A 14,334-nucleotide genomic window follows, 5' to 3' on the forward strand; every position below is an offset into this window, starting at 1 on the left:
GTGGTAGTGAAAGGTTAACCGTCTGTATTGTGGCAGTGAAAGGGTTCACCGTCTGTAGTGTGGTAGTGAAAGGGTTAACCTTCAGTAGTGTGGTAGTGAAAGGGTTCACCTTCTGTGGTGTGGTAGTGAAAGGGTTAACCTTCTGTAGTGTGGTAGTGAAAGGGTTCACCTTCTGTAGTGTGGTAGTGAAAGGGTTAATAACCCGGCCGAGAGGGAGGAGTGTATAGTGCGGAGACGTCTGAGCGCGGAGCGCGATAATGAAACGATGACAGTTACGGTAACGGGAGAGAATAGCCTGTTATTATGACAAACGGTGCATCAGACCGGGGAAACGTTACAGCAGCTCTGGAATAATAACCGGCGAGATCGAGAGAGTAAATGCAACAACAACTAACAGAACGATCCGGCTTCAGACCCATGGCGCGGCGCGCTGCTGAGACGCAGAGGAGGGGCGGATAATAATAACAAGCCGCTGGTGGTGACTTTACTTTACTTTACTTTCTTAACTTTTTACTGTTATTATTATATTAGAGCGATTCTTCTCCAGCCGTGGATGAGAGCTGGCGGCGGGCAGCAGCGTGATGTCCACCTCCACCCCCGTGCAGCTGCACCCAGAGACCCGCAGGTTCACCCGGGGGCTCAGCAAGCCGGGCACCGCGGCGGAGCTCCGGCAGAGCGTCTCCGAGGTGGTGCGGACCTCCGTGCTGCTGGTGAGAAACAAGCGTTCCGTCCCCGTACCGGTCCGTACCGTACACACCGTCTGTCTGTCTGCTGCCCGGTGTGTGTGTGTGTGTGTGTGTGTGTGTCACTTGTGTGACCTGTCTTTAGTGCACACACCGTTTTTCGAACCTCTCCAAACCGCGACCGTGCGTCATGTTGTCAGGTTCATAAACAAACCACAGGGTCGGCTGTGACCGGGACTCAACCCCCCAAACATGTGTTTTTTGGGTGTGTGTGAAAGTGAAAGTGACGCGGGGACCATGGTGACATGATTCAGCTTTTCTTCTTCACACCTGCAGTGTGTTTGTGTGTCAATGCCTCGTGTGTGTGATTGATTGATTGATTGAACACTTTATTATTAACAGATGAATGGGTACAATACAGTACGGCTCAATACACACAATTGTTAAGGGGATGCAGACCAGAGAAAGACTTTCGTCTTGTTTACATTTTCAATTCATCCAGACATTTATGACACAACAAACTGTATACAGTACTGTTTAAGAGACAGAGATCCTAAAAGAAAATATATACATTCGAGGGGGAAGAAACTGTACATTGGAGGGGGTTGGGTTTGGACATTTACCGGGGCCAGTTTTGAATTGCAGCCTTGTGTGTGTGGGTGAGAGAGTGAGCCTGTGATGACCACAGCCCCTAACAACACCTACCTCACAACATGCTTGACATGTCACCAACCTCTTTAGCCCTTTACAAGTGTCGGCCATTTTATTATTCATGTTTTCTCTGAATTCTACCCCCGGAATTCTAGAACCCCGGAGGTTTCAGTGACCGGTAGTTAGTTACACAACAATGTTGTTCAGTCAAATGTACAGTACTACACACGCCAGCCAGCGCTGGCCAGCCACAAAGCACCTGTAAGGCCTCTACCTTTCCCAATGTACAGTACACACGCCAGCCAGCGCTGGCCAGCCACAAAGCACCTGTACTCTATACCTCTCCCAGTGTACAGTACATACGCCAGCCAGCACTGGCCAGCCACAAGGCACCTGTAGGCCTCTACCTCTCCCAGTGTACAGTACACACGCCAGCCAGCGCTGGCCAGCCACAAGGCACCTGTAGGCCTCTACCTCTCCCAGTGTACAGTACATACGCCAGCCAGCGCTGGCCAGCCACAAGGCACCTGTAGGTAGAGCTGCCGCGGTATTGATGTTTTCCTTACCGCACACATTTGCAATATATTTCCTACCGCCGCGGTATTACCGCACACACACACAAAAAAAAAAGTTTGAATGCATTTTTTTTGTAGTCTACTCTTTATATAGCATATAGCCTGCCTCTAGTCTAAATGTCTATCTTTAGAGGATGACTTTGCAGCATGAATATTGTTTGGGATTCGGCATGCACGCATTCGTTATTAAAAGTGAAACACGGATTCGAAGTCTCCCCTCGGTGTCGCGCCCGCCGGTTACCCCCCCGACCCTTTCTTCTTATTATTATAACGTTACTACTTATGATTACAAAGGCATTCGATTTGTGGCATTAACGTTAGTATAGTTACACGTTCGTATTTACCGGACCACATAGCAAGGCAAGCGTTACTCAATTAATATCTAAGTTCCTTTCTTTGCTCAGAGCGTGCCGAGTTGTACCCATTCTGCGGTCTGTTAATAAAGTTTTCAATCAGACAAGTGTATAGAACGAAGGGCTTTTATTATAACATTTCGTTGCAGTAAAATCATTATGCCTCGTTCCCTGAGGAGCGACGGCGTCGGTAATCCACTCGGGTCTCCGGTGGGAGCTAACGTACTATTAGCCGTGTTGTTGAGTGGTCTGCAGTGTTTCATGTGACTTTTCTGGTACCCAATAGGGTCGCTTGGAATCTCGACAGAGAAGTAGGGTATATCTGCAGAGCCGCAAGCCCAACGAGAGCGTAATAATAATAATAATATAATAAAAAACAGCGGTGATGCCGGTATTCAGCCCAACGCTGCGGTGGGCATGATGTAACAGCGATACCGCGGTAATACCGATACCGCGGCAGCTCTACCTGTAGGCCTCTACCTCTCCCAGTGTACAATACATACGCCAGCCAGCGCTGGCCAGCCACAAGGCACCTGTAAGGCCTCTACCTCTCCCAGTGTACAGTACATACGCCAGCCAGCGCTGGCCAGCCACAAGGCACCTGTAGGCCTCTACCTCTCCCAGTGTACAGTACATACGCCAGCCAGCGCTGGCCAGCCACAAGGCACCTGTAAGGCCTCTACCTCTCCCAGTGTACAGTACATACGCCAGCCAGCGCTGGCCAGCCACAAGGCACCTGTAAGGCCTCTACCTCTCCCAGTGTACAGTACATACGCCAGCCAGCGCTGCCAACGACGAGAGGGCCTACCTGGAAGAGGTCAAGGTCCTGGCGGGATGGTGCCAGGAAAACAGCCTCTCCCTGAACGTCAGCAAAACAAAGGAGATGATTGTGGACTTCAGGAGGTCGGGGGTCAAGGACTACAGCCCCCTCAGCATCGACGGGGCACCGGTTGAGAGAGTCAACAGCTTTAAGTACCTCGGAGCCTACATATCCGAGGACTTGACATGGACCACACACATTGACAGTGTTGTGAAGAAGGCACGACAACGCCTCTACTTCCTCAGGCGCCTAAGGAAGTTCCAAGTCAGCCAGAAGATCCTTAAGAACTTCTACTCATGTACAATAGAGAGCATCTTGACCGGCAACATCACCTCCTGGTTTGGGAATAGCACTGCACAAGACCGAAGCAGACTACAAAGAGTGACACGTTCAGCCGAACGCACAATTGGAGGGGGGCTCCCCACCCTCCAGAACATTTACTACAAGCGTTGCAAGGGCAAGGCTAAGAGAATCATTAAAGACTCCAGTCACCCGAACAACTGCCTCTTTGAACTGCTGCGGTCAGGCAAGCGATACCGGAGTCTCAAGGCGAGCACAGAAAGACTCAGAAGAAGCTTCTATCCCCAGGCCATCAGGCTGCTAAACGAACAATGAATGAACACTACACAACAACAACCACCAAACGCACATAGCACACACATCCACACGCACACACTCACTTTAAACAAACACACTGTAGCACCCACTCCACACACTTTATAGCACACACCCACTTTAAACAAACACACTGTAGCACCCACTCCCCACACTTTATATTTATGGATGAAGGATTGCACTACAACTCGTACACCTTACTGTAAATTGTACCTAAAATTGTACCTCATCCCATTTCTGCTTTGCACTAGATAGTACTGTACATTAGTACACTGCATAGTATTGTGTATTGTATATTATATGGTAACTCAGAACATTGTACATATGTCTATACCGAACACTGTGACCTCATTTTTCTTCTTCTAAATTCATGCTATATTATGTTATTATGTTATTTGATACTATCTTGTCTAGCACAGTCTCTGGAGCGTAACAGTAAGAAGCATTTTGTATGAAAGTATTCTGTACTTCTGTATGACAACTATTAAAGAACTTGAACTTGAACTTGGCCAGCCACAAGGCACCTGTAAGGCCTCTACCTCTCCCAGTGTACAGTACATACGCCAGCCAGCGCTGGCCAGCCACAAAGCACCTGTAGGCCTCTACCTCTCCCAGTGTACAGTACACACGGGGAGCGAAATTAACTTTTTGACTCACCGGCCAGTGGCGGGTAGATGGGAAGAATCTACCCGCCAAGCATATTTCTTACCTGCCAACTTTTTTTTGATAAAAAAAAAGTGTATTGTTATTTTATATAATTTTTTTTAATAAAATATATATATTATATAATCATACTTGTGATTGTGTTATCTGCGAGACATCGCCACCTTGCTGTCTGCAAACAGCTCCACTGTCTGTGTGTATACTCGAGTGGCCTCCAGCTCCAGCAAGGATTCTCCGGCGCTGCAGCTGGACCCTAAACGCTACATTCAGCATGCAAAAGGATTCTCCTGAGCTACAGCTGGACCCTATTCAGCAGCCCTCACTCATGCGATGTAAGCCAGGGACTCGAATACGCATGTTGTTGTTGTAGGACATTGATGCCAGGAGCTATCTGTAGCTACTGCTGGATGGCGTTGGGACAACGCCTCAGTGAACTATTTAGTTTACTGCGACATTTCGTAGTGACTAGTGAGCTACCTAGCCAACGGAGGTATTATGCACTGGACTATTGCTGGAGGATTTGTTGATGTCTGGAGCTATCAGTAGCTAGCCGGCTGGATAACGTTACACAATGCCTAATGTATTAAACTAAGTGAATAGTTGACTGGGTCATTTTGTAACGGTAGCTAACGTTATCTCACGAAGGTCCCACACTGACTAGACTAACGTCACGGTGACTCGGAGGCAATAGCCTCTGTTTACATGCAGGCATACAGAAACAGGTGGGGAGGGGGTAGGAGCAGCAGCAGCAGTGCGCGGTGCGCTGCATGTCTGTGCTGAGACAGCGAGTGAGAACTCCGCTAAAGAATTGGATCATGATTTTCGGTTTTCACATGACTATTTGATTGCCCGCCACACGGCGGTCAGACCTCTCAGTGGGAGGCGCCAAACATAAAAACTGAGCGCAAATGGCGGGTGGCGCTCTCTAGTTTCGGTCCCTGAGTACACACGCCAGCCAGCGCTGGCCAGCCACAAGACACCTGTAGTAGGCCCCTTACCTCTCCCAGGCCTCACCAATAGCAGGATCATAGATTTGTATCTTTTCTCCTGAAGCTCCTCTGTGAATCTGTGCCTGTTTTTATAGTCGGCATCAGAGAGAGAGACAGAGAGAGACGGTGTCAGTTTCCATACTGAAATGCACTTCACAAGGGAAAGCACTTGGCTTCAATTTCACGGTTGGCGTTACCTGCTCAGCGGTGTCCGATGTCACATTCGGTCAAACCACTTCGTAACATTTGGACATCGGGGGGGAGAGAGAGACCCGTAATAAACCCACGGGATCGAGTTCGCAAAATAGCCTCCAGGGACCGAGAGGAGACTGTGACCCCGTGGTGTGTCCGGCAGTGTGTGTCTGTGTGTGTGTGTGTGTTGTTCAGCCGGATTGTTCCAACTTTCCTGAAGAAGTTGCTAAGGAACCAGAAACGCACACCGTACCAGGAGGCCGCCCGCCGCTCTCTGTCAGGGAAATGGAATCCTGAGTCAGGATCTCACAGACATCCAAACCACACCTCTGTATTATTTATTCATCCCCCTCCTAACTCTCTGCCGCCAGAGAAGCAGCCTCGGGGAGAGAAGAGACGTCGCGTTGGGATATAATAAATCCACATCACTGCCGTCGGGAGGAAGACCTCGCATCTGAACGGCAACCCAAACAAACTCGTAGTGACTAACGTGACCGAGGGCCGTCTTCTTCTGTAGTGACTTAACCTTATTCACACTGTGGCCATTTTGCTCTTATGTCATGCTCGGGGGATGGGATTCCTTTCCATCTTGTTCCCACCTATGGTCGAAACTAAGGAATCCCATCCACACTCTATCTAGGGTTCTCTCTCCTGATTGGATAAAGTGGGAAGGGATCTCGGAACATGTATTGTGTGTTTTACTGCAGAGCGGAGGGACTGAGAGACCCATGTTACTCCCAGACACTCTATATCAGTGATGACTGTTTACTGCAGAGCGGAGGGACTGGGAGACCCATGTTACTGACCAGACACTCTATATCAGTGATGACTGTTTACTGCAGAGCGGAGGGACTGGGAGACCCATGTTACTGACCAGACACTCTATATCAATGATGACTGTTTACTGCAGAGTGGAGGGACTGGGAGACCTATGTTACTGACCAGACACTCTGTATCAGTGATGACTGTTTACTGCAGAGCAGGAGGGACTGAGAGACCCATGTTACTGACCAGACACTCTATATCAGTGATGGCTGTTTACTGCAGAGTGGAGGGACTGGGAGACCTATGTTACTGACCAGACACTCTATATCAGTGATGGCTGCTTACTGCAGAGTGGAGGGACTGGGAGACCCATGTTACTGACCAGACACTCTATATCAGTGATGACTGTTTACTGCAGAGTGGAGGGACTGAGAGACCCATGTTACTGACCAGAGCACCAGACACTCTGACAGTGATGGCTGTTTACTGCAGAGTGGAGGGACTGGGAGACCCATGTTACTGACCAGACACTCTATATCAGTGATGGCTGTTTACTGCAGAGTGGAGGGACTGGGAGACCCATGTTACTGACCAGACACTCTATATCAGTGATGGCTGTTTACTGCAGAGTGGAGGGACTGGGAGACCCATGTTACTGACCAGACACTCTATATCAGTGATGGCTGTCGGAACGTAGAGCTACTCAACACTTATTTAAACAAAGAAATAACACTTACAGCTCCTTTTTTATTAAAAAAAATCATTATTATAGTGCCTCCCCCAAAAATAAAGTGGTACCGGAATAGCATTTGTAATTCTGTGCAGAGAGAAAAAGGATGGAAGGGGTACATGATGTCGCACAAATCAACATAGTAGGAGAGCTGTGAACAAACGCCACAGAATAAGAACATCGTATGTCATCCTGTGGCCCGGCCGCTTGACGGACATACGGTCAGCTGTCTGAGCGCGGCGCTGACAGGGTGCGCCTCTTGTCGTCAGAGGCCCCCAGTGGGACAGGAATGTGACTCGTACACGAGAGACCGGCGTCCACAAGCTCGTAATTAATTCCTCCATAAAACATGTAAATACCAACTGGAGGAATAGAAGGATCTGTTTCAAGGAACATAAAGGAGAGCTTGTGACCCCCCCCCCCCCAACAATCGCCTGCCTGTCGTGGACGATTGTGTTTCAGTCCGTATTGAAACACAAATGTATTGTATGCCGATCCCACCGCTTCCCCATACATAGACTTGTTGTTGTGGCGGCGGACGCACTTTTATTAGTCGCCTAGTGAGCTAGACCTCCCTCTCAACAGCTAGAGAGTCTGGAGAGGGCGAGGACGGGTTACTGTACCAGGCATGGCCTCCACACATACAGTAGAATACCCAAACAGATAGTGAGTGCATCCCACCACCACTACCACTACCACCACCACTACCACTACTACTACCACTACTACCACTACCACCACCACCACTACTACTACCACCACCACCACTACTACTACCACCACCACCACCACTACTACTACCACCAATACCACTACCACCACCACTACTACTACTACTACCCATACTACCACCAATACCACTACCACCACTACCCATACTACTACTACCACTACCACTACTACTACTACCACCACTACTACTACTACCACAACCTATACCACTACCACCACTACTACTACCACCACTACCCATACTACCACCACCACCACCACCAATACTACTACCACCAATACCACCACCACCACCACCAATACTACTACCACCAATACCACCACCACTACCACCACTACTACTACCACCACTACCCATACTACCACCACCACCACCACCACCAATACTACTACCACCAATACCACCAATACTACTACCACCAATACTACTACCACCAATACCACCACCACTACCACCAATACTACTACCACCACCACCACCACCAATACTACTCCTAGTACCACCAATTAGGGGTGGACGGTATGGTCTAAAATTTATATCACGGTATAATTTGAAGCATAGACGGTAACAGTATATATCACGGTATCAGTTTTTTTTTGCCTGATAGGCAGGCTATATAAAGAATGACATCCTCAAGGCATGTAGATTTATAATATTTTAACTTAAAACTAGGTCATTATATTCCAAATAAAATAAGTCCCGAGTCGAGACTCCGTGCTGCTCCCAACGAATCCCAATAGTATGCAACTGCAGAGCCGCAGAGCAGGGGCGCTTTCAGGTCCGGTCGCGTGAATATTTTAGGCAACCAACTTGTGTTTAGCGTTTCTCTGATTGGCCACTACGCCCATGTGACCGCGGCAGCGCGAGAGAGCTGCAGCGCGGAAATAGGCTGTCTATTGCCATTCTCTAAGACAAACTCTAACCTTAACCAGCTCCGAAACAGCGCCTAACCTTAACCCTTCTAACCTTAACCAACTCCAAAACAATGCCTAACCTTAACCTTAACCTTAACCAACTCCGAAAGAATATTGCCATTCTCTAAGACAAACTCTAACCATAACCAGCTCCGAAACAGCGCCTAACCTTAACCCTTCTAACCTTAACCAGCTCCGAAACAGCGCCTAACCTTAACCCTTCTAACCTTAACCAACTCCGAAACAATGCCTAACCTTAACCCTAACCATAACCAACTCCGAAACAATGCTTAAACTTAACATGCCTAAACTTAACCGGCGAAAGAATGCATGTTTAAAAAAAAAAGAAAAAAAATTGAAGGGAATCGAACTTGTCACCAACGGACCGCAGGATCCACAGCAAGGCGGCGCTACCAGTTGAGCTAGTTGTCGATGTTAAAAGAGGGGGGATTACTGCTGCATAATGCTGCCGCGACAGAGCTCCGCGGCAGAGCGGGGGGGGTGGCTAGACGCAAGTTGGCCGTGGCTAGACACAAGTTGGTTGCCTTTTAATATTTAGGCGGTCCGGTCACAGGCCCGCTCAACAGCGCCCCCCACCCAACGGCTGAATTGCCAATGGCTGAATTGGAGTATTGCACTGTGCAGGCACAGCTGTCCAGCTCTGCGGCTCTGCAGCTGCATGATTCTCGCAAAATCCAGCATCCAGCTCCCGCTGCCCAGCCGTCGTTATCAGAACACTACACACATATCATAATGTTCACAGCAAACTGTAGTTGATCACCAGGTATGTTTTATTAACATAGAATAATTCATATAAGAAAAACGATAGGAAAATCTCTTACCTTTCTCCACTGGTTAAAAATGCCAGGAACTGAAATTGAAACTTGCTGTGCGCCGCGGTGATATGTGTTTATTATGAAATGACAATTGTGTGTTGACAAACCCACTGCGCGAAGCCTCCTAAATCACTTTTTCCAGTTTGCACATATCTATTATCTATGACTAATTCTATCTATTTTTAGGGGCAAATGTGAGTGAAATAGTCGCGCTGTGGTTACATGACGTCATTGCTATTTTAGAGCTGCTCTACCGGTTACAAGGTATAGTCAAAATCCATACCGTAGAGCAAATTCATACCGTTTATACCGTATACCGTTTATACCGTCCACCCCTACCACCAATACCACCACCAATACTACTACCATCAATACCACCACCACTACCACCAATACTACTACCACCAATACCACCACCACTACCACCAATACTACTACCACCACCACCAATACTACTACCACCAATACCACCACCACTACCACCAATACTACTACCACCACCACCACCAATACTACTACCACCAATACCACCACCACCACCACCAATACTACTACCACCAATACCACCACCACCACCAATACTACTACCACCAATACCACCACCACTACCACCAATACTACTACCACCACCACCACCACCAATACTACTACCACCAATACCACCACCACTACCACCAATACTACTACCAGCACCACCAATACTACTACCACCAATACCACCACCACCACTACCACACTGGACTCGTCAGAACACTGCTCCTGGTGCACGGACCGGCCTCGGCTCCTCTTGTTTATTGTTTCTAGTGGCAGACCGAGGGATGCACCAGTGGACAGAGACATCGTCTCTGAAGCATCCCTCTGTTTCTCCACACTTTCCGGCTGCCTCTGTGAATACTATTAGCCTCGTAATGGCTGCCTCTGTGAATACTATTAGCCCCGTAATGGCTGCCTCTGTGAATACTATTAGCCCCGTAATGGCTGCCTCTGTGAATACTATTACTAGCCCCGTAATGGCTGCCTCTGTGAATACTATTACTAGCCCCGTAATGGCTGCCTCTGTGAATACTATTAGCCCCGTAATGGCTGCCTCTGTGAATACTATTAGCCCCGTAATGGCTGCCTCTGTGAATACTATTAGCCCCGTAATGGCTGCCTCTGTGAATACTATTAGCCCCGTAATGGCTGCCGTCGGCTTTGAATTGCTTGTACCGGCGGCTGCAGCTGCCTTTCAAACGAAACCGCGATTACTGTCGCGTTCTACACCGAGCCGGAGAAGAAAGGACTCTTGAGTCTGACCCCTTTTCAGGACGATGTGTACGTTAATTTATCTCCGAGCTCGGATCAAACGTGTGTGGGGACTGGGGATGGACCGACGCGGATACCGGCTTTAAATACGGTGTCCTGTCTGGGCAATCAAAGCAAATCCACTTGATTTTCTACATTTGTGACACATGTCTCTAATGGAGGACATGGTTTATATCCATGTTTCTTGGTTAACCCTTTCACTACCACACTACAGACGGTTAACTGTCTGTAGTGTGGTAGTGAAAGGATTAACCTTCTGTAGTGTGGCAGTGAAAGGGTTAACCTTCTGTAGTGTGCTAATGAAAGGTTAACCTTCTGTAGTGTGGTAGTGAAATGGTTAACCTTCTGTAGTGTGGCAGTGAAATGGTTAACCTTCTGTATTGTCGCAGTGAAAGGGTTAACCATTTGTTAGTGTGGTAGTGAAAGTGTTAATGAGACCCAAATTAGTGGACTAGGTCCATAGGTGGTACTGTTCAGTAAGGTCGTATCGCTATTCAGATTCAGATTATTTGTGGTTGTGTGTAGATGGTGCTTTCTGTGTGCGTGTGAGAGAGCGGTGGGCAGACGGGTAGCAGGCTGTTGAGTTATTAGTTCACGAGTCTGTCTGTCTGTCTGTCTGTCTCTGTCCCTGAGTCTGCTGGTCCGGCCCTCGAGGCTGCGGTACCATTTTCCAGACGGCATCAGCTGAAACAGTTTGTGGTTGGGGTGGTTTGGGTCTTTGATGACGGCACAGGCTTTGCTTGCACGCCGTACTGCGAGGATACTTAAAGCGTTACCACTCAATGCCAACGTGTATCGGTATATCCATGAACGTATAAATGGTGCATTTATATAGCGGCTTTTATCCAAAGTGCAACAATTTGTTCCTCACATTTTTACCCACTCGCACATTCACACACCGATGGCGGAGGCGATCGTGCAACATGCGTAAAGTGTGTAAATCCGCATGGAGCAACGGTTGTGTTGCGATGTCAATAATAGTGTATGCTGCCTTTACACCTAATGGGGATTATTATTTACTCAGATCCTCACTGGTCCTGCTGTTGGTCGACCCTGTGTGTGTGTGGGGGGGGGGGGGGGGGGGGGTCATTATGTAGTGATGTCATTAATTACAGCTATTCAGCCTCTGGCATATACATGCACACACGCACACATGCACACACACACACATGCACACACACGCACGTCCCAGGGCTTGGCTAACACCAAGATATACGTGCTGTAAAGTTGTTGGAAGAAGTCTATGGTGGTATGTACAGTAACTATGGTAATTCCCGTTACCCCGGAGACTGAGATGATTACTGTGTTATTATTATTAGAGGTACTGTACTTGTATCTGCTGTGGAAAATGTCTCTCACTGTGTCACATGGTATATCGACCGCATGGTGTCGGACGGCAGGCGGTGCAGTAGGTTGTCGTTATTGATGAGCGAGGCTGATGGTTGATTGGGGTCTACATTTAACAAACAGTGACCGATGCGGGGGGGGGGGGGGGGGGGCGAGGGAACGTCAGGCTGACCGAGGGAACGTTGACAAACGGGGGTCATCGTCCGCTGCCCCGTGTGATTGTTCATTTCCCGCTCCTTGTGTTGTCGTCGTCTGTTTCCTCAGACGATCACTTGACCGTAGTGAACTGAACCGGGTTCATCTTGTCTCCTCGAGTCAAACACTCTGAGTGATGCACCTCATTAACACATTGACCGCCATAAACGTCGTACGACGGGTTTGCTGGTCATGCGAATTCTGCCAAAGCACGGCGTACGACGTTATTGAGATCATATTTCATTTTTTCGCCATGGTATTCAGAATTCCGCCACCCAGCCTCGGCTGAGACAGTGGGACTCTGCACAACAGTACACTACAGAAGGTTAACCCTTTCACTACCACACTACAGAAGGTTAACCTTTTCACTACCACACTACAGAAGGTTAACCCTTTCACTACCACACTACAGAAGGTTAACCTTTTCACTGCCACACTACAGACGGTTAACCCTTTCACTACCACACTACAGAAGGTTAACCCTTTCACTACCACACTACAGAAGGTTAACCCTTTCAATACCACACTACAGAAGGTTAACCCTTTCACTGCCACACTACAGACGGTTAACCCTTTCACTACCACACTACAGAAGGTTAACCTTTCACTACCACACTACAGACGGTTAACCCTTTCACTACCACACTACAGAAGGTTAACCCTTTCACTACCACACTACAGAAGGTTAACCTTTTCACTGCCACACTACAGACGGTTAACCCTTTCACTACCACACTACAGAAGGTTAACCCTTTCACTACCACACTACAGAAGGTTAACCCTTTCAATACCACACTACAGAAGGTTAACCCTTTCACTGCCACACTACAGACGGTTAACCCTTTCACTACCACACTACAGAAGGTTAACCTTTCACTACCACACTACAGACGGTTAACCCTTTCACTACCACACTACAGAAGGTTTGTCGTGTGACAGTGAAAGAGTTAACCTTCTGTATTGTTGTAGTGAAAGGGTTAACTCTGTAATAACAAAAAAAACATTTATTTCAGTTGTAATAAAACTAGAACATTTTGTTATAAATTGCATGATCATGTATTGGGTTTTAAATGTTTAAATATCAACATTATCTGGCCTCGCCTGGTCTTTCCAAAGACCCAAGAGACGGGACAGTAATATATATATTATATTAGTGGAAAAGGCTCCCCTCTTGTCTAGCATATTACTTATACTAAACATGTAAAGGTACCCGAAATGTAGTACATACTGATCTAGCGCGAATAAGTACTCGGTAGTACAGATGCAATTCGGTCGGTACCCTTAACCCTTTCACTGCCACACTACAGAAGGTTAACCCTTTACTATCACGCTACAGACGGTTAACCTTCTGTAGTGTGGCAGTGAAGGGGTTAACCTGCTGTTGTGTGACAGTGAAAGGGTTAACCTTCTGTGTATTGTCGCAGTGAAAGGGTTAACCGTTTGGTAGTGCGGCAGTGAAATGGTTAAAAGTACCCTTAACACTTTCAGCACCATGCCTGGTTTTCCGTTTTACCGCTTGAATGCCACCATTGGCGCCAATGTTAACGTTAATATCGCCTAATGTATGTTTTAAATTATGGCTATGTGTCTAATCTGCCCATCGCATTATCAAAGACTATTTTCCAGTCAGTGCTGTGAAGGCAGATTGTTTTTTTATCGCGTCGTTTCCGTTTCAGAGCAGTTAGAAAAGCCCCTGTTTGATATAAAAAACAGCTCATTCTGGAGCATTCTATGAAAATCGTCTTTTAGTGGAATATTCCACAACGTTGATATTCGTCGGCCTTTTTATGAATCGTTTTCAAATAAACGCTAGATGATCAATATTATACGTGCACGCAAGCACATTACGGCCGCGCACTGATAATCGCTCCGTTGATTTCCTCACAGACTTTTACAGTGAAACCGAAAGAAGACATTTCACAAAACAGCTTATAACTTCATCAAACTTACTCCGATTATCCTACCACT

The 14,334-nt window shown here is 47.6% G+C and overlaps 1 protein-coding gene across 1 annotated transcript in view; it reads left to right on the forward strand.

Moving 5' to 3' along the window:
* Nucleotides 1-258: 258 nt before the first annotated feature.
* LOC311229007 (dedicator of cytokinesis protein 9-like) overlaps nt 259-14,334 on the forward strand; it is a 502,654-nt gene continuing 488,578 nt past the window's right edge. Inside the window, exon 1 of the mRNA XM_084314997.1 lies at nt 259-710. Within this exon, the coding sequence (XP_084171123.1) occupies nt 582-710 (129 nt within the window). The 5' untranslated portion in view covers nt 259-581. The remainder of the gene's footprint in view (nt 711-14,334) is intronic.

The sequence above is a fragment of the Notolepis coatsorum genome, assembly GCF_963971535.1.
Source record: "Notolepis coatsorum genome assembly, chromosome: 5".
NCBI lineage: Eukaryota > Metazoa > Chordata > Actinopteri > Aulopiformes > Paralepididae > Notolepis > Notolepis coatsorum.